At 39.9% G+C, this 27,766-nt stretch overlaps 2 protein-coding genes across 3 annotated transcripts in view; both read right to left on the bottom strand.

Moving 5' to 3' along the window:
- Positions 1 to 1,972: 1,972 nt before the first annotated feature.
- On the bottom strand, positions 1,973 to 21,851 carry LOC309493228 (uncharacterized protein). 2 transcript variants are annotated; one of them, XM_082162379.1, is made up of 7 exons: positions 21,562 to 21,851; positions 11,622 to 11,739; positions 11,052 to 11,119; positions 10,843 to 10,881; positions 3,840 to 4,710; positions 3,217 to 3,464; positions 1,973 to 2,967 (listed from the first exon to the last, which is right to left on the bottom strand). In XM_082162379.1, exons 3-7 carry the CDS (start codon positions 11,065 to 11,067, stop codon positions 2,675 to 2,677), a joined length of 1,467 nt encoding a protein of 488 aa, XP_082018505.1. In that variant the 5' UTR covers positions 11,068 to 11,119; positions 11,622 to 11,739; positions 21,562 to 21,851; the 3' UTR covers positions 1,973 to 2,674. The 2 variants fall into 2 exon arrangements, with proteins under 2 accessions (XP_082018505.1, XP_082018504.1); XM_082162378.1 differs by lacking the exon at positions 11,622 to 11,739.
- Positions 21,852 to 26,050: 4,199 nt separating this feature from the next.
- f13a1b (coagulation factor XIII, A1 polypeptide b) overlaps positions 26,051 to 27,766 on the bottom strand; it is a gene marked incomplete at its 5' end in the record, with an annotated part of 32,005 nt that continues 30,289 nt past the window's right edge. Inside the window, 3 exons of the mRNA XM_082162373.1 lie at positions 26,051 to 27,033; positions 27,417 to 27,455; positions 27,636 to 27,703. The remainder of the gene's footprint in view (positions 27,034 to 27,416; positions 27,456 to 27,635; positions 27,704 to 27,766) is intronic.

The following is a 27,766-nucleotide window of genomic DNA, read 5'->3' as shown; positions in this document are numbered from 1 at the left end:
TATCAACAGAAAAATATAGGGTGAATTCAGGTTAATTGGGACACTTTATCCCAGTCATCTCAATGGCAAAAAGTGACCCAATCAACCCGAATTCACCCATACTGGGATAACCTGGCTTCTCTTGAGACCCCACTGTTTCACAGCATAGTAATGACGTGACGTGACGTCAGAAACACAGGTGATTTCAAACCGTGTCTTTTTTTCACTGCAGTTTTAAGGAGAAAATACTCAGCAATTAACCTGACGTCTTCATACTCAGATTCTAATCAGAATATGAGTCTGATACTGCTCCATTGGGCTGTGAACCAGGAAAGAAAATGCCTCTGCACTCAATTGGATAGACCTACAACCAATCAGAGCAACGGAGTAAGTGACGTATGTTCTTCAGTTATCTTTCCGATCGACAAATGCCTTGATCGTGGTTCTCTGTTCCTCTTTTAAAATGAATGCGCTGTCGATATCTTCTATAACAGATACAATGGCGCAATCTACACATGATGTTTCATAAACAAAGTTCGGGAGGAGCACGTTCAAATAATCAATCCAATCAACTTGATATCAAACAATTACCATGTCTACCCTATCAGCATGAGAGGAAGCATATATTTATTCACTCTGTCAACTCACCTAACATTCCTTGACAGTTTTCAGCATCCCTCCACTCACTCTTGGCTTGTTCTTCCACAGCCTGGAATACGGGGGGAGTACTTTGGGTTCGGGCTGAATACCGATCCCGGAGCCCTCTCCTCGGACAGCACCCCAAATATGCATTTATTCTATCTGACTTATTTGTAAGTGTGAACATGTGAAATCTCAATTCTCCAGCGGCAGTCATCTTTGTTGTAAACGAATTCAACCCAAGCGCTCTTTGGTGACGTGGATGATTGCGTTACTGTTGATCATCTGTCCATAAAGCCCGCCCTGATAATTTGATTGGTCTGAACAGCTTTGGTTCGAGCATAATTGCTCCACAACGGATCAAGTCCAGACTGAACTTCCCAACCTAAAAATGTTGTGGGCGGGGCTAAGTTCGGCTGGCATCCAGGCTACTCAGCAATGGTGTTGACCTATAAATTTGCACATGGTTTGTCTTAAAGCATATTAAAAACACCACATAGACATATAAACAACATTAAACTGATTTTCACCACTGGAGGACTTTAAAATAGAGCCACAATACACAATATAAATAAGACAAAGAAGAATTTGCAACAAACAGCATTGGTATTTGCTCCAATGTAGCTCCAAAGTTTGCTGACCTGAAACAAATGACACAGGGTGTTTCACAAAAGCAATGTTAGCCCACTATGGTCGCAAGTTCCACTGAATTGTGTTGGTAACGAAGGAACATGCGACCATAGAAACGCACCCCAGTTCAGTTCATTTAAGCAGTTCTAAAAACTCTAAAATCTTTTATTTTATTTTTATTTTTTTATTTTTGGGGGGATTCAACCTCAATTTTATTAAGAAAAATCTTCATGTTATCAAAACAAATCATTACATATTGGCATGGTTAAACATTAATTAAATGCTAAACATGAATTCACATTTCTTAAAAAATATTGGTTGTAAAATTATTTTAACACATTAAAAATTGAAATGTTTACTTCATATTATTAGTTTTAAATATGTAACATTTTCATAAAGTTTTTTAAGTGTCTGTGACACAATTTAACAATATACAAAGAACAATACATGCAAATCATAAAATTTACAGTATTGAAGTCACAAAAACAAATAAAGTATGTAAAAAAAAAAAAAAAAGTTTTAATGTGACCAATGTTTGAAATCATAAAAGGACATAAAGGTGTATGAAGTTGATAAAATATCAGTTGGGGATATTTTGGGGATATTTAATTTAATTTTATCAATCAATAAATTCCTCTTGAAACTAACTTTGTTGTATTATTTTAATTTAATACTGTGAAGCTGTTTTGATACAATCTGTATTGTGAAAAGCGCTATACAAATAAACTTGACTTGACTTGACTTGATAATCCTCATGACATCACAGTGTTTGAACAGATTTAAATGGCAGTGATTCCCTGAAGTCAGTTAACCAAATAAATAATGATTTTTTATTTTTTTAGAATGGGGAAAAACACTTACTAAAGCTGGATAGATGAATGAATATATTTGAGTCAAGATTGAATTTAGCTGTAACCTTTTTAAATAGCAGGTGCTGAAAATATTAAAAATGTCACCATTCATTCTGTGCAGATCTAGGGACATACCCATGCAGGTAACAAAATATATATATTTTATTTAAATTATGAAAACTTTTATGAAATCAATTTTATCATTACGGGAACATTTATTTTGAATGGTCACTGAAATTTCGAAAATAAGTAGTTACTTAAAAAATAAAATAAAATAAAAGTTACAAAATGTTTTAAGAACATTATTAAAGACCCAATAACTTTGAACAAATGTTATATTAATGTTACTGGAAGAACATTTGTTCATAACGTTGAGAGAAAATTGGCAGACAGTTCTGAAAACATTGCCTGCTAGAACTAAATCATTAGGCAAATTTCATGGTTCTGTGGGTTCTTAGAAGATAAAAAATATTCCAGTGTCTCATTTCAATAAAGATGCACGATTTCTATTCAGAATGATAAAATTAAGCAGACCTCTTTGAGAAAGAAATGATGACTTTATCGATAGCTGATGATCACCATGTTTCCCCAATTTCCTTCAAGAAAGGTGTAAACAGCTCTATCATGACATCATCATTACGAGGGATTTTCTTCATGAGGTCTCTTGTCTTCAGCACTGACTGTAGTTTACCCCACTGTTTTAGCATTAGTTCTGCTAGATCAACTCTGTCTGTTCTCTCTATTGAGCTCATGGGTATTCTGTATTCTTCATTCTGTTTTAAGTAGTATTTCATTTTCTTCAGTTCATCATCAGAAAGTTCATTCAAGATATGAAGAAGAGTGTGACTCCAGTTGCGTAGAGCTGAGCCTGAAGGAATGTGATCAGATAAGCTGAAATTTAATATTAATTCACTGCATTGCATTCACAAATAAATTTGTACAAATATTGAAATTCAACAAAAACATGTATGATTGAATGGAAATTAACAATTCAGCAATGTGATGACTATTAATGGGAATTAATTTCCACACTACCTCTTCTTTATGCATTAATCATGCATGATTACTGCACCCAATGTACATATTTTCAACAATTTAATTTGAACTACATACTTACCATTTGAAGGAATATCATACAACTGTATTTCGGTGTGTCTTGAGTTCACCGTTGTGACGTCTTGACCGAGTTTACTACGATAGCCTGCATGTGCCTCATGTGGTCTCTGATGTCTAGCCATTCCTCGCAATATTTGTATCTTGTTTGTCAATTCTTCATTCTCAGTATCCCTCTCCTTTACTTTTTTTTTCAGTGTTTCAATCTCAGTATCTTTTTCCATTAGCTCTCTGTTTTTCAAAACAAGTTCTACCAGAAAGACTCGGGAGAGTTATTTCAATAAACCATACATTTATTGACAGCTCAGCAAGCTGATAATCTACAAAGTCATTTGGCGTAGGCCCCGTCCGTAGTGCATAGTCCGAGAGTATCGGATCTGCAATTCCTGCCTAAAGATGAAGGCAGGGGCGCAGCCGACCCCCCTCCTGGGAGGTATGGACGGGACCATCCTGGTGGTGGTGGGGAGGATGGGGGTAATCGTCGCTTCAGTATCTGCGAACTCAAACATGTGTAAGTACCGTGCTTTTATACGATAAGCATAATAATATGATTGGATAGAAGTGAAGCAATAAGTGACGTAATAATTGAGTCTTCCCAGCAGAACTTATGCTAAAGCTTTCATTTCTTCTTTCAATTCTGCAACTCTTCTGTTTTCGATCAGGACAGGATCTTGAGTTCTCACTGACTGTAGCCTCTTTATCTCCCTCTCTTTTTCTTCAAGAATAGTTTTTAATCTCCTTATCTCTTCATCCTTTGAATCGAGTAGCTTTTTAATCTCTATTTTGTCCTTATTTTGTTTTTCTTGATTTGACAGCAGCTTTTCCTTGAAGGTGGAGATCGAGTTGATTTTAGATTTGATCCTCTCAACAAGACCTTTCCAGTCTGACAGTTTATCACCCACATGTTCATCAGCCTCTCTCTGATCAGCAAGATTAAAACAAATCGCTCTTCCTGAGTTCTTACTCATAATAAGATCTTCAATTTTGTCAGTAATCTGTTTTCCATCATTTTTTCGGATATCCAAATATCTTTGTCCACACTTTTCAATTAAAGACTTAAGCTGCGTACTTCTAATATAATCCTTAATGTTGCAATGTCCCAGTCTTTCCGCATGTGTGAAGATCACAATAGTATGATTCCACAGCTCATCAGTAAGAAGTCTTTCTAGGGTGCTGATGGTCGACTCTGGTAGTTCAGAGTTCACTTTAAGAGCCAAGAGGACTGCATGAGGGCCAGTATTGTATAAGGACTGCACACAGTGAACAATTTCCCTTCTGGTTTTCTCTGATCTATGCAACTCTCCTTTCCAGCCTGGGGTGCGAGCCAGATGAATCCGTGTTCCTGATACATTACGAGTCTCCTTGACGTAATCACTTTTATAAGATGTCCAGAATGTAAAGACTTTTTCCCTAAAGATGGCATTACCAATAGTGTTTTTTCCAGCACCTTGAATTCCAATGAGCACAAGCTTAAGTTCTTCAAAAATGGGCTCAATTTCTGAAAGAGTGAATGTTGCATTAAATTGAAAGAAATTTAAATGTACTTTAAAGATGCAATCAGTAATATTCTGTTTATTTTGCACTGGCCAGGATGATATCTGAATCTTTACTGACACCTATACTGATTTTAAAGGAACACGCTGACTTTTTGGGACTTTAGCTCATTCACCGTATCCCCCAGAGTTAGATAAGTCCATACATAACCTTCTCATCTCCATGCGTGCCGTAACTCTGTCTGACGCACCCACCGCCAGCCTAGCTTAGCACAAAGACTGGAGGTAAACGGCTCCAGCTAGCATACTGCTCCCAATAAGTGACAAAATAACGCCAACATTTTCCTATTTACCTATTTACACTTATTGGGAGCAGTATGCTAGCTGGAGCCATTTACCTCCAGTCTTTGTGCTAAGCTAGGCTAGCGATGGGTGCGTCAGACAGAGTTACGGCACGCACGGAGATGAAAAGGGTATGTATGGACGTATCTAGCTCTGGGGGAAATGGTGAATAAGCTTATGTTCCAAAAAGTCAGTGTGCTCCTTTAATACTTTACAGTTCATTAATAATTCTGGTCTAAAGATAATGGAAGTGCATTGGTTTGTTGGGTAATATATAAAGTGCTTTCCCTTTCGAAAGGTGACTCGCACTGCGTCAATGACGCTTTGGAGAACGCCTCCTATGGAACTGGAGCCTGAAACACTTATCCAGTCACAGCAATCGCATTGACAGGCGAAAGGCTATGACGTCACTACTAGTGCGACACGGAAGTATTTATGGGGTGCCTTGAGAACATGTCATGCACTTCTTCGTCTTCAGGGGCTCTTTTGTCTGTATGCTTCAAACTGAAAACTTCAAAAGGTAATCACAGCTTGAGAAAAATACTTCAGGATGTGTGTGTATCCGTGTCTAAGATATTTGACACCTGATGACCAGAGCCGGATTATCCATAAGGGCACTTGGGCCAGTGCCCAGGGGCACCAACCATTCACAACCATTAGGGGGGCACCACATGACACAAGCTGTAAAAATATTTTTCATAAATTGTTATATTATTAACTTGAAATTCTTGAAAGACCATACATAACTCGTTTATGAACACTAATTTAACAATAATAATAATAATAAATTATAAATAAATAAAGATTATATGACCACTATCACTCCCCCCCTCCCTCCCTCCCCAATCTGTCAGAGTTGAGTTGGTCCACAACAAGTATGCGCAAATGTGTCTATTTTTTTTTTTAACGGCTACAGAAAATGAATCTAAATCCAAAACGGACAGATGTCAATTGAGTGGTTTTGCAGTTGTTATATAGGCCTATGTGTTAAAGATTTTATTTTGGATGTGTTCATTGTGATTATATTGGCTGGGTTTATAAAAGTTTATAAAAATTTAAAGGATCTTTGCTTGGTGCATTTGGAAACAAATCTTGTCTATTTCTAAATGTAATCGCGTGCATTGCTGATGATTATACTGTTCGTGTGTTGAAAAAAACTTCGATTAAACACACTCGCAACCAAAGCGGAGACGTTACAGCGTTGCCAGTGCACTGAGCGGAGTTTTGCCGCTGTAGTGGACACGCATGCTAATGTTTGCCTACGCGTCGGCGATGGCGCCAGGCGAATGAGGATATTCTTCTTGGGGGAGACAGGAGCGAGGAAGACTCGGGTGAGGAAGAGGACATTAATGAAGGTTTTTTGGGCAAACGTGAATTGACGCTGTCAATGAATTGATGTACATTTTGAATTGAGACATTTGAATATAGTGCTCACTGCTCATATGTATGTAGTTGGACAAGTTAGTAAATTACATTTGAGAAATCACCTTGATTATGTCGGGGGGGGGGGGGGGGGCTGCTGATGACACAAACAACTTGTGTGTTTACTGTTTGGGCTAAGAGCACGCATGATCAGCTCTTGAGGGAGCTGCTTGTGCCAACTATGAGAGAGGTGTTAATCTCTCACGCCCCTCTGAGGCTCTCGAGTGCTCTGCTGCCCAGCCCAAGAGAGCAGAAGATGGCTGATGAGGCTGAAGAGGATGTACAACCTGAACCCTCACAGCCACCCTGCTTCAGCGAGGCTTCAGCTGCCGTAGGAGCGCGTGAGGGAAGAGACCGCTTGTGGCAGACTTGACGAACGGTTTCTTTACGGCCATAACGCTCCAGGACCAAAGTCAGGCTCTTTCCCTTGACGCAGTGGACGAGCTGCGTCGCACCACAGATTTAGCTCTCTGGGCCACCAAACAAACAGCCGCCACGATCGGACACTCGATGATGGTGGCCAGGGAGAGGCATCTGTGGTTGAACTTGGCTGACATCGGGAGAAAGAAAAAGCCTTTCTTCTTGTTGCACCAGTGTCACCTTCTGAACTGTTTGGCACCTCCGTCGAGGCGGTGGTAGGAAAGTTCAGAGACGCAAAGGCGCGCTCGGCTGCATTTAAATCTTGCATAACACTGCGATCCAAATCTGTGCCTCCCCCACTTTTTTCTTATATGGAAAACTCTCTAGTGAGTCCATCGTTCATCCGAGCATCAAACAGATATTTCTGGGTGAGATGGCTTCCTCCCTATTGGGTGTTATTCTACTGAGGCCACCGCTCTGTCAAACTCCAGATAGAACTACAACGTCAAGCCTTGATAGCCACCTTATACTAGAGCAGCAGTTCTCCTCTCACTTTAGAGAGTCATTTTGAGATTATTGCTCTGAACTTCAGACATATAATGTTCGTGTGTCAGCCATCACAGGGCCACCTCGATATCTGGCTAAGGCTTAGTAACTAGGAATTTGGTGGCGGTCTGCTAAGCATTCTCGCCTCAAGCCTCTCAGTATCTGAGTGTAGGTTCCTTAGAGCAAGAGCCCATGAGGAGATTTTATTCCTGTAAATCTAGTTTTCCTAGTACTAGCCTCCTCTTACTACAAGAGTCGTCTAGCCAAGGCCTGCCTTTTGCATTAGGTGTAAAATTGCTAGTAGTGTTACAGGGTAGATAGCAGCATATGTAGCAGCTGTCTTCAAAAAGCCGATGCAGATATTTCATGGGCATTGTAAGGCCTTTCTCTCTAGAAAGTAAAAAGCAGAATGCTCTGGCCTCCGCCCTTTAGAGCCGAGTATAGTAGCTAGTATATCCAGCAAGGCCTTAAGTTGAAATAGGAATTTTCCACTGAGCCCCTTGAATAAAAGAATTCAAGTCATAAGGTCAAATGTCGTTGGCCACTTACTGAGGCCTCCATTCCCTTGGGTTTAGTAAAGAATAAAAAAACCAAGATAATAGGCCTAGACCCTGATACATTGCTCAGGGTCATGCTGATAGTACTACTCTTGTTAGGGTCATTATTTAGAGTACTTTGCTACCCATAGCTCGTATGTTATCACCCTTCACCACCCAGGCTCAGGTAGAGACAGATTAGTTACTCTCTCCCATTTGGGATGGTTGAGTATGCTCCCTTAGAGCCAAAGCACTGCCCGGGCTAACGCCCATGCCATTCAAACCTGCAGGCCTTACAGTAGGCCTCCTTGATAGTCCGGTAGCGTAAGATTGTACTCCCCTTGCTCTAAAGGGTCGATAGCACTTCTGCTGAGTAGACTGCCTGTTGGCAATGTTAAATAAGTATAACCAGAAATGTCTGTGAGAGCACCTGCTTCTGAGGCTAGCTCTGCTAACAGTCTCGCTATCAAGTATTTAGGCCTTAACAGGCCTCCTTGAGGGCAGCTCCCCAATGAATTGGATGCTTAGCATTGAAAAGGCATTAAGTATCACGTTGCAGGCCCCCATAGAGCCTCCCTGATTCTAGCCCAGAGCCTGGTCAATACTTTTTCAGGTTGAGAATAGTGTTCCAGAATCTATCTGAGGATCACTCTGGATGAAAACTTAGCTCCCTAAGTCTGGTCGGAAGGTCGAAGGACTCTCACGAGGCCTCCCTGTTAGGTCAGCCCTAGAGCTGGAGGTGTTCCCTTTATAAGGGTCCCTTTCAGAGTACCCAGCCTCCACAGGGCTCTGTAGCACTGTGTGGATCCAGCTTCGAGTAGAGTTACTCCCCTCATTAGCAAGGGTTAGAAAGCGTTATGCTGACTTCTACTCTCTAGGATGCCCATCTCTATGATCCGATTACTGCCACTATCTGCAGTCCCCCCTATTGGATGCCTCCACAAGTGAGGCAAATAATGTTAGAGACTCTGTTTAAGAAACAGACAGGTTGTTGTCCCCCTCAGAAACTGACTGGATGGGACTCCTTTTGGACCCCCTGGCCATATTCCCTTAAAGGAACTCCTTCCACGGAAGCTGTTGGTTCCAAGCCTTTGAGCGGCCTTGGTAGGCCTTCATTGTATCAGAGGCCTCTTTGAGGCTTATAGCTTGGGCAGTGCCCGTAGGTTGAGTTAGAGTTTGCCACATTGAGTGTCTCAGGTTACGACTGTAACCTATGTTGCCCGAGAACAGGGAACGAGACGCTGGGTCTTTCGCCATGCCTCGGGGATGCCTGCTGAACAGTCCCTTCAGACGATAAGTGGATGACATGTTCTGTAGGCGCCCCTTATATACAGTAGATCCAGGTCGCACTAGTAGTGACGTCATAGGCTATCACAGCTATGCTGTGATTGGATAAGCGTCATTGACGTAGAGTCTCATACCCTGTTCTCAGGGAACATAGGTTACAGTCGTAACCTGAGATGATTAACTAAGCAAAAAGTCTAGTCTACCATATTTTTCCACACGTGTTACAATATATAAATCAAAACAAAATGCACTGTGTTTCACAATAGGTCTGGATATAATTTGTATTGCAAAGATATTTCGTAAAGGGGTCATTGGATGCCCATTTTCCACAAGTTTGTATGATTCTTTAGGGTCTTCGTGTAAAGTTTGTAACATACTTTGGCTAAAATTCCTCAGTGGTTGTATAAAACAACACCCTTTTTACCTCCTCAAAAACAGCTCTGTTCACAGCGATCTGTTTCGGTGCTTGTCTCTTTAAATAATAATGAGCAACTGCTCACCCCACCCCTCTCTTCCATGGGGCGTATTGACACAAGACATGTAAAGTGCTGCCTTGGCAACCTGCTCAGCAGAAAGCATACAAATGGCTGAGGGTAGAAATATGCTAAGACGGGACAGTCCATCAGTGGTCGTGGGCGGAGCATGAGCAATATGACACCATATTGCTCAGAAAATCCAAACGGCTTGATTATAGAGCTGGTAAGTCCCGCCCCTTCCACTAACCCCACTGGACCTCTAGGTTGAAAAATCGTCAATGCAAGTGAATGTGAGAAAATAATTATTTTCTGGTCCCGTTTGAATTTTGCCATGAATGTGAACATATGTTGTCTGTGAATTTTTTATATAATTTTTCGTGTGAAGAATGCTACAATTTAGCGAGTAGAAGTTTGATACGGTTAGACTTTGTGTGAGAGCACTTTGTGGACTACAACTCTTCGCTGCTTTCGACGCGGAATCAGACGGGAATCTGAAGAAAGAACAGCCCATTTGGTTTGAATGGTGACATTTGGGTACAAAACACACAGGCATCTCGATCTGTCTCCATAGATTATCGCAGCATTAGCACCGTGATTTGACAAGTGGAGGGAAAATGTGTTATGGGGTGACGTCACATAGGCGACATGTAGTCTTTCTCGTTATGTCTTTTCTACAACTGCTAGCCAAAGAATTATACAATATACTGTCAAACTCGTAACATGAAAAATTATATAAAAAATTCACAGACAACATATGTTCACATTCATGGCACAATTCAAACGGGACCAGAAAATAATTATTTTCTCACATTCACTTGCATTGACGATTTTTCAACCTAGAGGTCCAGTGGGGTTAGCGGAAGGGGCGGGACTTACCAGCTCTATAACCAAGCCGTTTGGATTTTCTGAGCAATATGGTGTCATATTGCTCATGCTCCGCCCATGACCACTGATGGACGGATGGGCGGGACTTACCAGCTCTATTGACAGTGTTTAGACTTTTTGAGGATAAAAAAATAAGTGAATGGATTTTTTTCATTGTATGATGGTTGTGTCCACACACTGCAAAGACACATTTATGCAAACACCATATAAAAGTGAATTTTGCATCCGATGACCCCTTTAAATAATAATAATTCTAAATACACAGAGATGTGCATATACTCACCTTCATCATACCCTAACAAGGGCACCTGGTCCTCTTGTGCTGAAATAAATAAATAAACTAAATAAATCAGTTATAAAACTTATAAATGATCAAATAAATAGTGATATAAAAGATTCATAGGAAATTCTTTATTGTTATAGAGACAATAAAGAATTGTCTTCTGTATATCTGTATTGTATCTTTTTTTTTTTTTCAAACACACAACTTACATGGTTTGTTTCCCATTTGTCATGTCCCAGTCAGGGAAAGTCTTGATAGCTTCAGCTGATAACCTTTCCTAATGAATAGATTAGAATGAATTGAAATTAATTTTTAATTAATAAAGAAATTTCAAAGCTGGAAATATTTGTCAGTCCAAAAAACAGTGTTAAAGGGATGGTTCAGAGTAAAATCAACCTAGGGTCCTTTGCACCATGACATCGAGCCAAACACACCCCAGAAGCCTTTTTTTCCCTTGGTTCAACATTATTAAAGTTAGAGCTTATTTAGAGATATCAGACGAATGGCTTAGTACAGGCGCTATTGGCTCCAAATTTGTATCTCGTAAATTACCCCACTAATAATGCCAAGAATGGTACCAAACTTCTACAGTAGTACAAATAGGTTCTGTACTCATAAAACGAGGCACTGGAAAGTTTGTAAGTACATCAGGAGTTTATTTAAATAACACTTGCCTGACGGCTCATGCTACTGCTAACCCGGACTCAGAAATGAATTCTCTGAACCATCCCTTTAAAGCCTATCTTAAAAAAATGTATCACCAAAAAGAGGAAAAATACCTAATTTATGTGTTAGGATTCAGGTGTTTTGTGTGGGTTTGGTTGTTTTGTTTTCTCTTTGCAGGTTTCATTAGTGATTGGGCCGTGACCTGAGAACACCTGCATCCAGTCTTGGCTCCTATTTGAGCAAGCAAGGTGATTAGTTGAGGAGCTGCTAAGCTGTTGCCCTTCAGTGTTGAGAATGTTACTTTTTTGTTTCACAACCATACACTTCCTGTCAACATTCCAGTTATACATTGTTACGCTGTTACGCTGTTAAGCCTAATGGGAACAGTGTTTGTGCTGCTTTGTGCGGTTGTGTTTCTGTTTCCTCTATAGGTCCCGTCGACTGCTGATTGTGGGTGGGGGCAACTGCTTTAAAGACACCTTGTTTGACATCCGCTCTCTCTCTCACTCTCACTTCCGATCCGCTTCTGGTGGCAGACGGAGCGTAGCTCCGAGGTGTCTCATGTGCTCGGCCCGTTATGCCTCTTTATGGAGTTTCTCGTGTCGACTTCATGATCGTGTTTCATAAGCACGGTCCCGGCGAGGAATTCACGTTTGTTGTTTTCAGTTTATAACTTTATTTAGAGCTGGTGGTAATTGGTGATGGGTTTTCATGTTATTTAGTTTAGGATTAGTTAGGGTAGCAGTCAGAGGACCCGGAAGACTCACGGAGAACATTGTCTTTTGTTTTTGGACGGGAGGTAGGCCGGTAGTTCTCTTTCGAAAGCTACAATCGATGCTGCGCTGCTCAGCGCATTGGGAACATATTTTATCGTGACCAGCTGTGAATATTGTGTATAACACGTCAATGAAATTGACCCGGAGGTAACATAGCCTCGGTCGGTGACGTCATCGGCGCACCCCGCGACACGAGGCTATAAGTAGATGAGCCACAGGTGCATCGTCAGGTCTTTTGTCTTCAGACCATCACTGTGCATGTGTGAACGTCAAAACTCTCTCTCTCTACCTTTTATCTGCTACAGATCTTTGCTAGGAGTTAGTTTATTCAGGCAGTGTGCAGAAAATTTCTCATTTCTCAAGCCTTTTTCGCTCTCGTACATCAAAGAGTTTAAAAAGTAAAAAAAGAGGAGAAATGAGCCAACAAAATAATAAGTGTTGTGTTCCTCCATGCTCCCGTCCCATGTCAGAATTGGATACACACACTTACTGCTTTGTTTGTTTGGGAAAGAACATGCTGCCCTTGCATTTGAGCATGGTGATTGCGAGCACAGTGGAATGTCCACAGTTAAAGTGCTTCGCGTTCGCTTTGCTTATTTCAAAGGGGTAGTGCCCATAATGATTGTGGGGCTCGCGTGCGATCTGGCTGAGAAGCGAGAGACGGTGCGTCCCTATCGCTCGCTCTCTCTCCAGATCGCGATGTCCTTTTGCCTGACTACCGAAGCGTGCCTCGGCGCTTCTTCGGCTCGGGCAGAGGACATTGAATCTCGTGGGTTTGTCGCCTCCGAGTGTTTCTCCCGTGATGATAAAAGGAGATCGCTCGTGGCGATCGCTCGTGCAGTGGCCAGATTAATCTGATCACAACAAAAAGAGTCCCATAAAACAGTCTATAAATAAATAAAGATTGTAAATATTTGTGTCTTGTGTCCTCGACATCGAGCCATTATACTATCGCGGGTGCGAGGGCACGCGATTATATGATATTGCCTCAGTTTGGAGAGACGCTCGCGGGCTATTTCTCCCCTGGGATCACATTATCAGATGCATTTTCAGCGGTCAGGCTGGTACTGCGTTGTACACCATGGCCGTGTTAAAGGCATACCAGGTTGATTTTATGAAAGATTTAAACACAGCCTATCATCCAGACCGTGTTTGCTTGTCTGATTGGGATGTGTTTATTGCTGAGGAACTTCACAGTTGACGTTAACTTGACGTTAACTCGTTCATGGGAAAACCTTATTCTTCGTGCATCTTTGTGCCCTTGACGTATTAAGACCATCATGGGTGCGGGGGTGTGTGGTTATACGATGATGGGCCAGTCTGAAGAGACATTTTATTCTCTTCTTTTTGCTCATCGTCATTTTAGGAGGGTTCAAAAGCAGAGTGTAACGAGTTGCGCTCTCCCTCGAGAAAAACTGGGGACCTGCTCGTTGCACTCAGCAGCTGCATAATAGACCTAAGACTAAATCCTGAGGGTTGTTTTGTCCTAGGTCTGTGGGGGTGTGCCCCTACGGGACGAGACATGTAAATCAAACAGCTCCTACCTGACACCCTCACGAAACCACTGTACTTCCTCGCCACCTCTGGTGGTTCGGGGAGCAGCGGTTTCCAGCTAAATGTTAGATGTTCTGTTGCTTTTCTGCTGTCATCCAGGACACGGAACATCTAACATCCCCTCAAAAGGAAGTGTTAAGTTGATACCACTCTCAGAGAGTCTGGCAGCGTGGAAACTTCTGCCAGGTTTTTCTGCTTGGGTATTAAGTACAGTACAAATAGGATAGAATCCAATTTATTAATCGTCCTCCGCGTTTCAACGGCGTGGTATTCACTTCCGTGAGACCGGAACAGGCACATGTACTGTCACAAGAGCTACAATCTCTGCTGAGCAAAGAGGCCATAGAACATGTTCCTCTTCCAGAGAGAGAGTCAGGCTATTACAGCAGATACTTTCTGGTCCCCAAGAAGGATGGGGGGGTTGTGTCCAATCTTCAATCTTCGAGGCTTAAACCGTACAGTTAAAGCACTCAAGTTCAAGATGTTAACTGTAAAGACGATCGTGTCGTAAATTCAACATCACGTTTGATTTGTCATGATCGATCTGAAGGACGTATATTTTCATATAGAATATAGCCACAACACAGGAGGTTTCCAAGTTTGCTTTTGGGGGCAAAGCTTACCAATATTGGGTCCTTCCATTCAACCTAGCCATGTTATCTCTAGGGGGCTGAGGTCAACGCCAAGGGCGTACTCTCTCCCACCCTGAGGGTAACATGTTTGGGGTTAAATGGGACTCTGTCACCATCGGGCATAATTGTCTCCCGCTCGTGTCAGGACCAATTTGAACACCCTAAGCAACATCTAGCTAGGTCAGGACATTACATAGGTCTCATGGCAGTCCACAATGATTCTTCTGGGCCTTTTGCGCATGAGACCATGTCAGTTGTGGCTCAAAACGGGGGATTTCAACTACAATCCCCAAGGGCAAATAAAGGCAAGAACACTCGCTGAGTGCTTCGTGTCCTTTTTTAAAATCCATGTTTATGGTGAGTCACGCGCTGAACGCTTCGTGAACTTTCTAAAATCCATGTTTATGGTAAGGGTTACGCGCTGCAACTTCGTTCCCTTTCTATGTGGTTCAGACCCCGGTTCCTTGCTTTGGGTCCAACTTTAGGTGCGTCTTGCTGTCGCAGAATGCTAACGGCAGACGCCTCCCTGATGGGCTGGGGAGCGGTCTTAAGTGGTCGTCCAGCTCAAGGGGAATGAGAGGCATCAACTGCTTCAAGCTGATGACTGTATTTCTGGCCCTGAAATACTCTCTCCCTCAGTTGAGAGACTGTCATGTCCTAGTGCGGCACAGCGGCAGTCTCTCACATAATCACCAGGGAGGTTTGTGCTCACGCAATCTGAACAGAATAGCGGGGCACATCTTTCTCTGGGCCCAGGAAAAGTTCCTGTCACTCAGGGCAGTGTACATCTCAGGGCACCTGAATATGGGAGCGGATTTACTGTCCAGACAGAAACTACTGAGAGGGGAATGGAAACTCCACCCAGAAGTAGTCAAACAGATTTGGATATGAAGCGGAGGTGGACCTCTTCGCCTCTTATCAGAAAGCGCAATGTTCCCTCTACTTATCTCTGAATCACCCAGCCCCTGGGTCTGGATGCGATGGCGCACACATGGCCTAGGATGTGCATGTATGCGTTTTCCTCCAGTTTCTCTGCTCCCAGGAGTTCTAGCCAGAGTTTGGTTCTCCGAGATAATATCTCTCCTCAACGGCTCGCCTTGGACGATTCCGGAGAGGAGGGACCTTCTGTCTCAGACGGAGTGCACGATATTCCATCCCAGGCCCAACCTCTGGAACCTTCATGTTTGGCCCCTGATGGGTACCAACTGAGGGGCACTGGGCTTTTCGCCTGTTGTTGTTGAGACCATTCTCAGTGCTAGTGCTTCCTCCACTAGAAAGAGTTATGTCAACAAATGGAGTGTCTTTGAAAGGTGGTGTGTCATAAATAATGCAGATCCGGTCAACTGCCAGATTGCTTCAGTTCTGGAATTCCTGCAGGAAATATTATCATCTGGCACATGCCCCGCCACTCTCAAGGTTTATGTGGCCGCTCTTTCGGCTTGCCATGCCTTGGTTGACGGGGTGCCACTCGGGAGACATCCTCTGTTCGTTCATTTCATTCATGGGGACAGACCACTGAGGCCTCTCATAAAACCAAGATCCTATCATGGGACTTAGCTTTAGTCCTAGAGGGTCTGGTTGAGACTCCTTTTGAACCTCTAGAATCAGCGTCTGACAAACTTCTGACTCTAAGATGGTTTTTCTTATGGCAATAACTTCTTTGAAAGAATTGGGGATATGCAGGCTCTGTCGATTTCGCCACCCTGCTTAGACTTTGCCCCAGGAATGGTGAAAGTGATTTTGCATCCTCATCCTGATTACCTGCCTAAGGTGCCTTTTTCGACTGTACATCCTGTCACGCTTGAGGCCTTCTGTTCTCCGCCGTTCACGACGCCGGAACTGGATAGATCTCATAGACTGTGTCCAGTCCGTGCTCTTCAGGCCTACGTCCACCGCACTAGCCAGTGGCGTAAGTCAGAGCGACTTTTCGCCTGTTATGGGGGCCACAACCGATGGCTGCTGCCACTAAGCAGACCATGTCACATTGGGTCAGGGATGCTATTGCTCTTGCCTATGAGGCGCGCGGCCAAGTTTCGCCAACAGGTCTAAGGGCTCACTCCACCAGGGGGGTCGCCTCCTCTGCTGCCTTGGCAAGAGGTGCCCCTTGCGGTTTGTTTGTGATGCGGCAGGTTGGTCCTCTCCGCAGACATTCATAAGATTTTATAGTTTGGATGTTCATGCCACTCCGGGCTCTCATGTCCTTGAGTCGACATACAAGCTAATGTCTAGGCCTTCTTGCGTTCTTGTGAAACACACCTGCACAACCGTGGGGGTCCAGACATGTTCAAGCACGGCGGCATAGGTATTCTCGTTCCCAATGCGCTGAGCAGCGCAGCATCGATTGTAGCTTTCGAAAGGGAACGTCTCCGGTTACTTAACTGTAACCTTGTTCCCTGAGAAAGCGGAACGAGATGCTGCACTACTTTGCCGTGCTGAAGATGTCCCAGGACTGCTCTTCAGACAAAATATCCTGACGATGCACCTGTGGCTCATCTACTTATAGCCTCGTGTCGCGGGGGCGCGCCGATGACGTCACCGACCGAGGCTATGTTACCTCCGGGTCAATTTCATTGACGTGTTATACACAATATTCACAGCTGGTCACGATAAAATATGTTCCCAATGCGCTGAGCAGCGCAGCATCTCGTTCCACTTTCTCAGGGAACAAGGTTACAGTTAAGTAACCGGAGACGTTATGTGTGGGCAGGGTTTTCTTTCTGTTTTGTTATTTTCTTTTACCACCATGCTCTGCTTATGACAAATTATTCATCATTTAAATCATTTATAAATAAATAATTTATGCACCGTCACTGAATCTCTGTGGTCTTTATATGTTATGATGTTCCATTTCCATTCATTTGATGGGCTCGTAACATAGCCTACATCCATTCACCTGGATTTCATACTGACTGATATTACTGACATTTTGATTATGTTTTTTTGTTTTGTTCATTTGGATCGAATACATTTTTTTCTTTTGAATTTATTCCGCTGTGTCGTCTCCCCTTAATGTCACATCGTTTAGCCAGTTGTGACAAATGAAATATGAGCTGAATAAATTTCTGATGAAACAAGCTCTGAATCAACATGCACCAATGCTACATTTTTCTATCCTAATCATTTGTTAACAAACATGTATTCATTACTTCAATGAGCTAGTTGTTTCTGCCTTAAATGAATACATTGTTTAAATGAATACATTATTAGCTAACTGTGTGATCTGTATATATGCATTTCTGAAATACATAACTTGGACACAGTTCCCTCTGATAACGGAGCACTCTAGTCATGCATTTGTAAAACTGCTTTGAAACAATGTTTTGTAAAAAAAAAAAAAAACGCTATACAAATAAATGTAAATTGAATTGAATTCAATAAATTTGTACCTCAACCATCACATGTGTACTATAATGAAAATATAAATTTTCAAAATATAAGTTTGATTTAGTATCATTAGTTTCCAATTTCCTTTATGGATTTTTACGGATGCTTTTTCAATTAGATATATTTCCTAAATTCTTTACTAATGTACTAATTATTATAAAGTTATAGTTACTATAAACTATAAATAAGTCAAACTAAAATTAAATCAGAATTGATGGTAGGCCTACTGATAAAATCAATAGTGATAAAACCAATAAATTAATAAAAATGTGATTTTTATCATAAACCTCTTGATCATTTTGCTCTTATTCACAGATGATCTCTTCCTGATAATACACTGGTCTTAACAAATTACGTTCCTACGTGAACTGATTAAAACAACAGCGAATTTGTTCACTTAAGTTGTTTTGTTAGGAACTGCTAGAATTTTAAATGCAAATATTGCATCCACTTTAGTGTATTTAAGAAGAAACATGTTTGTCAAAATATTTTGCTTATACTTTCAAAATGCAGTATAGGCATACTTTTATTTTATCAAATCAATGAGCCTAAATCACAAAGTAATCATGTACAGTTAATTAAACTTGCATATATTAAATGTCAATTATATTTATATTAAAACAATAAATAAATAAATAAACTAAATAAAACAATTATAAAACAATTATATTTAGTCTACGTCAGCCTCCTCTCAAACTATATTAGAGCTGCTGTTTAGGTTGAGTCGTCTAAATGCTTTCACAAAACAGAAAGCATCGCAGATTGCTCAAGGTGGAAAATGTCCTGCTTTTGTCAGAATAATGATTTGAGATGAGAAAGTCCAAAAGTCATTAAGAAGTTTTATAGGCCTATTAATAATACCAATGTAGCACAGAATTAGAGATGATCATGGCTGTTGTGATTTTGGACTGCGCCACTGTGTAAAAGTTATTCACTGTAAAAGTGAATAGTAGATTTGTATGAATTCTTTACCCTTAATTGCCTTTTTCAGTCACCTTAGTCTGTAATACCTGATATCAGGAAATCTGCCTGGCAACTAGGGTGTGTTAGCAGGTGGAACTTTGGTGAAAGAAGGTGATATCTCTGGCCCTGTTTGGGATTGCCTAAGCAAATATTGGTCCACATTGCAGATCATCCGTCTCTATTTTTTTCCCCTTTGTTCTCTTCAGTCACGTGACCTGTTCTACAGACGTGGGCTGCATCCGAAAACCTCGACAGCTGACTTGTTGCCTCACTGCCCTGTCAGTCAATGGCTTCGCAGGCAACGTTTAAAGTCCCCGTGAAATCAAAATTGACCCTATTTACTTTGTTAGCGCATATTACTAGTCTTGTGGTGAACAATTAATCCGTGCAAGTTAAGACACAGAAAAAAATTGTTTGCCGGGGTAATCTTTAATCAAAGTCTGAAAAGTTACTTCCGGTCTGGAATGGCGGTCCCTCTCTGATGACATAGGCTTAACGGCTTGGGTTGAAAAACGCTTAACCACTCCCCTCAAACCGTTAGTCTGTTATGAGCGAGAGATGGAGAGGAGGAGCGCTAGAGTAAAACCCTGCCCTCTGTTCAATATTCCGTTTCACTGGGAAATACGTCACAACACTGGAGAAAAATCGTTTGCAACTTCCGGTTCACGGGGACTTTAAGCATGAAGATACCTCATGAAACTGATTTCAGACAGACTTCTGAGGCAGCGTAACTATTTGATGATCGATAACAAAACAGAAAGAGCTTTGGTGACAACCAATTGAATATTTAATTACTGCAATACTAACTTCTCGCTAGAAATTTCATCAAAAGTTGGAAAAGTTGGTCAAAATGTACACTTTACACACAAACTGACCACCAACCTCAAATTTCAGATGCCATCTTTATTTTTTAGCTCAACAGTCAGGGAATGGAACGCACAGGATTGTGGGACGGATCCATCTATGCTGCCTTCAAAAACTGCTCAGATGAAGGTATGTCAGGAGCAGTGGGGATTTCTTTAAGACTGCAAGGGAAGCTCGGCTTCCCCTATAATGTCCCCTATAATATTTTTTATGATGTAGGCCGAGAATTAATGAGCTTCCCCTCTTTGAAAGACCAGCAGCCGCCACTGGTCAGGAGACAGGATGTGGCACGATCATTGGATTCGGATGTGCCTTGTTACCTTCCTGCCTCCGTATTCTAGCTGCATTTTTCAGTTTACAGACGCAGCCATTAATTAGACAGAGGAAGCTGTCACGTTTTTTATAACCCTATAGTGAAGTGACGAAACATGCTACTATGTTGTTATGTCACTTGACATGAGACACAGATATCTTTCACCGTTTGTGCCCGCCCATTCATTATTTTATTCAGAATATTTCAATAACCATGAATATAGCCTACTCACTCGTTCATGTTTAAATGTGATTGTGGACAGGCAGTTGTTTAATCAAACAAATTACAAATCTAATTTGTGTTTGCACTGCAGTTCATGCAAATATTTGCCTTGTGTCTCAGATTTGTTAACTATAACTTTACTTGAACATGTTTCACAGAGTAAGACTAGAGCATGCTAATATTGGGGTGTGCATGACCGGAAGGTTTCACAAAATCACAACACATTGTATGCAGGGGACATTCAAATGCATAAATCTAAAATAAAGCTTTATCTGATCTAAAAAGAAAACTGATTAGTAGTAATGAAGAGTATAGTGATCTCACCATGCCTGAACTCTGAAGCATTTGACCAGCCAGTAAAACTACAAGTTGGAACATAAACGGGATATTCCTACATAATCCTACATTAAAACAACTATTGAAATAACCTCATTCAGATGAATGCATATCAATCCAACAATACCAGACTTGTTCATTACAGTAAGCAAGCTTGATAGTGAGTTTGGTCTTCTGTTCCTGATCAGATATAAAGCTAATATGTTTTTAAAAAGTGACTGCACTTTTTGGTGTAAAAGAAATCTCAGTGAAACACTGTAAAGAAACAAGCTATTTGTATTATTGTTGATGGTGCTGGCTTAATGAAAAACAATAGCCTACATTAATCTCCATTAAGTCATTAAATATTACATCACGGAAATAACAATAACAATATCCCTACTCGTGTTTCATCATACACATAGCAGTAAATAGCACCACTGGATTAAAATACATTTTAATACATATTACCAATAATATAGCTGGATATAGCAGTGGGCGAGTTACGCAAAACCTTTACCAATCTAGATTTGAATCAAGCACAGTTTATTTATTGAATGTTGATTTGGCGAATCATGTCATTTCAGAAAACGGATCACAAAACATTTCATCATCTTTTATATAGACTGATATATATATATATAGCCTATATAAACTAAAACTGAAAGTCTTTGACTTTGTAGACCTAGGAGGAGGATCTATTTAAGCTAAATTTTAAAGTTCAAATTATGAGTCATGAGTCAAAGTAAAACTGAAAGCTGCCATATGAACCACACATAACAATCAGTTAGTAGGTGAATTTACTACAGTTAATTTAATTATTTTAGTTGTTTAGTTAAGAACTGCTCGAATTGTCAATGGAAATATTGTATTTGGTGTATTTAAGCAGAAAGAGATATGCTTGTCAAGATAAGCTACTTTTGGTTTCAAAATGCTGTATCTCAATTTATCAAATCAAATAAATTAATCATATACAGTAAATTAAACTTGCACATTTTAAAAGTCAGACAACAGAATTGTATTTACTTACATTAACTTTCCCTCGAAGTGAGTTCGAGCTGCTGTTTAGGTTAAGTATGTTTTCACAAAACAGGAAGTATCAGATTGCTGAAGGTAAATTCCCTCTTTTGTCAGCATAATGATGAGAGATTGGATAACATCCAAAAGTCTTTGAGAAGTATCACTGTATATATGGAATAAATCTATTGACAGTTGGCTATAGCAGTGAATTAGAGATTATTTTATCATCTGTTTGTCCGTGTCTGTAAAGAAACCCCATTGCACGCCACCCATCTCTCTTTTTCCTTTGTTCTTCTCAGTCATGTGACTCATTCTGCAGACAGAAATAGTAACAATAGACCTAGACAGAGGAAGAGATCAGTTTTATAACATCAGTGTATAAACCTTGACATGACACAAAATATTTCACCATAACTTTTGTTGTTCATTCATTGTTTTCCTCATTCATTGTTTTACAATGAAACCATTCATTGTTTTACTCATAATATTCAATATTTCCTCTAGTTCCTATACTGACGATTTTCAACAGACTGCATCAACTCACTTGTTCCTGTTTCAATGTGATTTGTGGATAAGCAGAGAGTTGTTTAATCAAACAAATAGCAAACTTTTATTTGATTTGTTTTGTTTGCACTGCAGTTTGTGCCAATATTCACCTTGTGTCTCAGGTTATGTAACTTGAAGAGGTATTTTAATATTGTATGAGGTATTTAGAGTACATGTTAATATTGGGAAGTTTTTACATGAATTTATTTACAGTTTGTGGAGTCCCTTATGGACTGCATATTTAATAATGTTAATTTACTAATTACTATTTTATAAAAAAATCCATCATGACTACCAAGTAACAGATAAACTTCTGCCAAAAAATACTGTCAAGTCTTGGACGTTATACGAAATAAAGGTTTTCTGCCTTTTCATCCTACATATGACTGATTATAAAATTAATAGACTATAGTAAAAAAATAAATAATGAATCCCTGTACCACTCAATACACAGACCAAATCAGAAAGACTGTAAATTCTCATACAAAGTCAGTTTATAAGTGCCGTCTTATCAGATTCTGCGTAGCCTTTATAAAGAGCATTCTGACAGAAACAGTACGAACATGCAGGGACAAGAACAGACAAGCACAAGGCTGGAAAGTTTCACAAAAAGCACAAAACATCGAACACAAAGGGACACACAAATGCATTAATCTAAAATTAAGTATTACCTGATTTAAAAAGAAAAATAAGTAGGCTAATAGATTAAAATAATGGAATAGTAGTGATCTCACCATGAATTATGACCATTTAAGCTTTTTAGAGTGGAGCAAAACATTAACATAGGCAACATGTTGGAACACAAAACTGGTAAAATATTAGTATAGGCTATATGTTAAAGAGGACCTATTATGTCCATTTTCACAAGATGTATTACAAGTGTCAGGTGTCCCCAGAATGTGTCTGTGAAGTTTCAGCTCAAAATACTCCACATATCATTTATCATAGCTTGTCAAATGTTCCCCTATTTCCTCTCCTTCACTGGGTCGCCCGTCTCAGGTGCACTTTGAAGCCTTTAGTGGGTTCTTAGTAGCCTATGGGCGAGCTGGCGGTGCCACCTTTCTGCGAGAAGGCGGTTGTTGGTTGCGGGGTCGGAGCAGCATTCACAATGGCAGAGACTTTGCAGCGAGTTGTGTTAACATAGATTAGCGATTTAGAGAAGAGAAAACTTCAGAATAATGTCACAGAGTTAATTTATTAAGTTGTGTGAACAACACACGACATCCGTGTAGAAATGATGTTTTATTAACAAAGTTCGGGAGGAGCATTTTCAGATAATCAAACCTAATTAAACACGAGTGGAGCACGCTCAGTTATTCAACCCAGTCAACGAGTTAAGAGGTATATTCAGTGTTGGTCAGAATTATTTGCCCCCTTGGTAAATATGATCAAAGATGGCTGTAAAAAAATGTATCTCAATTGTTAATCCTTTTGATATTTTATTTTTTTTAAAGTGCAAAAATCTAACCTTTCATGGAAGTAAAATAATTGAAAGTAGGGGGAAAAATCACATTATGAAATAAATGTTTTTCTCCAAAACACGTTGGGAACAATTATTTGCCCCCTTTTATTAAATACTTTTTGCAACCTCCTTTTTCCAAGATAAAAGTTCTGAGTCTTTTCCTATAATGCCTGATGAGTTTGGAGAACACCTGACGAGAGATCAGAGACCATTCCTCCATACAGAATCTCTCCAGATCCTTCAGTTTCCCAGATCCATGTTGGCACTTCTCTTCAATTCAGCCCACTCATTTTCTATAGGGTTCAGGTCAGGGACTGGGATGGCCATTGCAGATGCTTGGTTTTGTGCTCAGTGACCCATTTTTGTTTTGGTTTTGATGTTTGTTTTTGGATCACTGTCCTGTTGGAAGATCCAAACATTGCCTATTATAAGATTTCTAGCAGAGGCTGTCAGGTTTTGATTTTTTATCTGTTGGTATTTGATCGAATCCATGATGCCATGTATCTGAACAAGATGTCCAGGACCTCTGGCAGAAAATTAGGCCCACAGCATTAAAGATACAGCAGAGTATTACATTTTACACATGGGGTACTTTTTATCCCTGTGTGCACCAAACCCATCTTAAGGGTTTGCTGCCAAAAAAGCTTTTTTGTTGTTGTTTCATTTGACCATAGAACCCGTCCCATTTGAAGTTCCAGTAGTGTCAGTTACTTTTCAAACGTTCTATGAACAGATGAAAAAAGAGAGAGCTTTATGGCAGCAAACACTTAATATGGGTTTGGTGCACACAGGGATAAAAAAGTACCCCATGTGTAAAATGAAATACTCTGTTGTATCTTTAACCTCGTGCACGAGCAGATCCTTTTCCTCTCTGGAGAAGCACTCAGTCTTTACGCTTGCAAATTGCGTCATGTAAATAGCAAAACCACCTTTGCAAGTGCAACTGAATTTTAAAGGGAATGGGAGATGAGACTCTGATTGGTTTATTGCACTTAAAGCCCAAAACACACCCATTACTCATTAAGAGAATAGGGACAACACTTTTAGACCATGCGTCGGGAGCGCCAACCATTTTTCCATTAGCAAGCCATTAGCAAAAGTGGATTCGGACTCGCCCTAAGTGCGCTTGCGCCGTGCACTTTAGACCATGCGCTTAAATCCTTAAAATAGGGCCCAATAATTTAAAGTCCCCCTGTAGTCAATAATTGTATCCCTTAAAACTCATAGTAATGATGATTTGCTATAGCTCGCCCGGACCTTGACGTGACGTCAGAAACACAGGCGATTTCAAAACGTGTCTTTTTTTCACTGCAGTTTTAAACAAAAAATACTCAGCAATGGTGTTGACTTATGAATTTACACATGGTTTGTCTTAACGCATACTAAAAACACCACATAGACATATAAACAACATTAAAAACCTGATTTTCACCAAAGGGGGGCTTAGAGCTACAATATAAATAAAAGTGTCTGACACACAATATAACAATATACAAATGTACAGTAAATATTGGATGTATGAGTATTTTTTGTGCTAAAATTTTAAGAACATTACTACAGACCCAATAACTTTGAACAAATGTAATATTAACGTTACTGGAAGAACATTTGTTCATAACTTTGAGAGAAAATTGCCAGACCATTCTGAGGTTCATTAGGCAAATTTCATGGTTCTGTGAGTTATTAGAAGATAAAAATATTCCAGTGTCTCATTTCAATAAAGATGCACGATTTCCCTGGATGTGGAAAAGAAATGTCTCATTATTTGGAATGACAAAAATGAAGCAGTCCTCTTTGAGAAAGAAATGATGACTGTATGATAGCTGATGATCACCATGTTTCCCCAATTTCCTTCAAGAAAGGTGTAAACAGCTCTATCATGACATCATCATTACGAGGGATTTTCTTCATGAGGTCTCTTGTCTTCAGCACTGACTGTAGTTTACCCCACTGTTTTAGCATTAGTTCTGCTAGATCAACTCTGTCTGTTCCCTCTATTGAGCTCATGGGTATTCTGTATTCTTCATTCTGTTTTAAGTAGTATTTCATTCTCTTCAGTTCATCATCAGAAAGCTCATTCAAGATATGAAGAAGAGTGTGACTCCAGTTGCGTTGAGCTGAGCCTGAGGGAATGTGATCAGATAAAATGAAATTATGCATTGCATTCTCCAATGAATTTATACAAATATTGATATACTATAAAAACATTTGTTAATTTCATGGTCATGGAAATTAACAATAACAACGTGGCGGCTATTAATGGGAATGAATTTCCACACTACCTCTTCTTTATGCATCAATCATGTATGATTACTGCACCCAATGAACATATTTTCAACAATTTAATTTTAACCTTGTACTTACCATTTGAAGGAACTAACTGTATTTTGCCATTTCTTGAGTTCACCGTTGTGACGTCTTGACCGAGTTTATTACGATAGCCTGCATGTGGTCTCTGATATCTAGCTTTTCCTCGCAATATTTGTAACTCTTTTGTCAATTCTTCATTCTCAGTATCCTTCTCCTTGACTTTTTTTTTCAGTGTTTCATTCTCAGTATCCTTCTCCTTTAATTTTTTGTTCAGTGTTTCATTCTCAGTATCCTTCTCCTTTAATTTTTGTTTTAATGTTTTAATCTCAGTATCCTTTTCCGTTAGATCTTGATGATCTTGAGTTATCACTGACTCTAGCCTCTTTATCTCCCTCTCTTTTTCTTCAACAATAGTTTCTAGTTTCCTTATCTTTTTATCCTTTGAATCGAGTAGCTTTTTTTTGTCCTTATTTTGTTTTTCTGGATTTGACAGCAACCTTTCCTTGAAGGCTGAGATAGAGGCGATTTTAGATTTGATCCTCTTAACAAGATCTTGCCAGTCTGACAATTTAGCCTTAAGTTCATCGCCCTCTCTCTCAGAAAGTTTAAAATAAATCGCTGAGTTCTTGCTCATAATGAGCTCTTCAATTTTGTCAGTAATCAGTTTTCCATCATTTTTTCGGATATCAAAATATCTTTGTCCACACTTTTCAATTAAAGACTGAAGCTGCATACTTCTGATATAATCCTTAATGTTGCAATGTCCCAGTCTTTCCGCATGTGTAAAGATCACTATAGTATGATTCCACAGCTCATCAGTAAGAAGTCTTTCTAGGGTGCTGATGGTCGACTCTGGCAGTTCAGAGTTCACTTTAAGAGCCAAGAGGACTGCATGAGGGCCAGTATTGTATAAGGACTGCACACAGTGAACAATTTCCCTTCTGGCTTTCTCTGACCTATGCAACTCTCCTTTCCAGCCTGGAGTGCGAGCCAGATGAATCCGTGTTCCTGATACTTTACGAGTCTCCTTGACGTGATCACTTTTATAAGATGTCCAGAATGTAAAGACTTTTTCCCTAAAGATGGCATTACCAATATTGTTTTTTCCAGCACCTTGAATTCCAATGAGCACAAGCTTAAGTTCATCCAAAATGGGCTCATTTTCTGAAAGAATGAAAGTTGCATTAAATTGAAAAAAATTTGAAAGAAATTAAAATGTTCTTCAGGTGCAGTCAGTAATCAGTAATGTTCTATTTATTTTGCACTGGCCAGTATGATATATCTGTATCTTTACTTGCACCTATACTGATATTAATACTTTACTGTTTATTAATAATGCTGGTCTACAGATCATGAAAGTGCATTTGTTTGTTGAGTAATATCTAAAGTGCTATTAAACTAAGCAAAAAGTCTAGTCTACCATGTTTTATATATAAATCAAAACAAAATGCACTGTGTTTCACAACAGGTCTGGATGTAATTTGTATTGCAAATACATTTCTTAAATAATAATAACTCTAAATACACAGAGATGTTCATATACTCACCTTCGTCATCCTCAAACAAGCGAACCTTGTCATCTTGTGCTAAAACAATTAACAAAATAAATCTGTTATAAAGCTTCAATTATCAAATAAATAGTGATATAAAAGATTCATAGGATGTATTTGTTATAGGAAATTATGTATTGTTATAAAGACAATAAAGTTTTTTTTATATTTTTTATATATCTATTCTGTAGATATTTTTTCAAACACACAACTTACATGATTTGTTTCCCATTTGTCATGTTCCAGTCAGGGAAAGTCTTGATAGCTTCAGCTGATAACCTTTCCTAATGAATAGATTAGAATGAGTTGAAATTAATAGAATAAAGGATTATAGAAATATCAAAGCT

Source organism: Leuciscus leuciscus (assembly GCF_965113295.1).
Source record: "Leuciscus leuciscus genome assembly, chromosome: 2".
Lineage (NCBI taxonomy): Eukaryota > Metazoa > Chordata > Actinopteri > Cypriniformes > Leuciscidae > Leuciscus > Leuciscus leuciscus.
This window is presented reverse-complemented; position numbering and strand designations above follow the sequence as displayed.

Bases quoted from the DNA above. Each gene is read 5' to 3' on its own strand.
- LOC309493228 (XM_082162379.1), bottom strand. The intron at 4,711-10,842 runs GTGAGTATATGC...TCACTCTTTCAG, and splicing joins CTTGTTAGGGTATGATGAAG to AAATTGAGCCCATTTTTGAA. The intron at 3,465-3,839 runs AGAAATGAAAGC...AGTCTTTCTGGT, and splicing joins AGAGTTGCAGAATTGAAAGA to AGAACTTGTTTTGAAAAACA.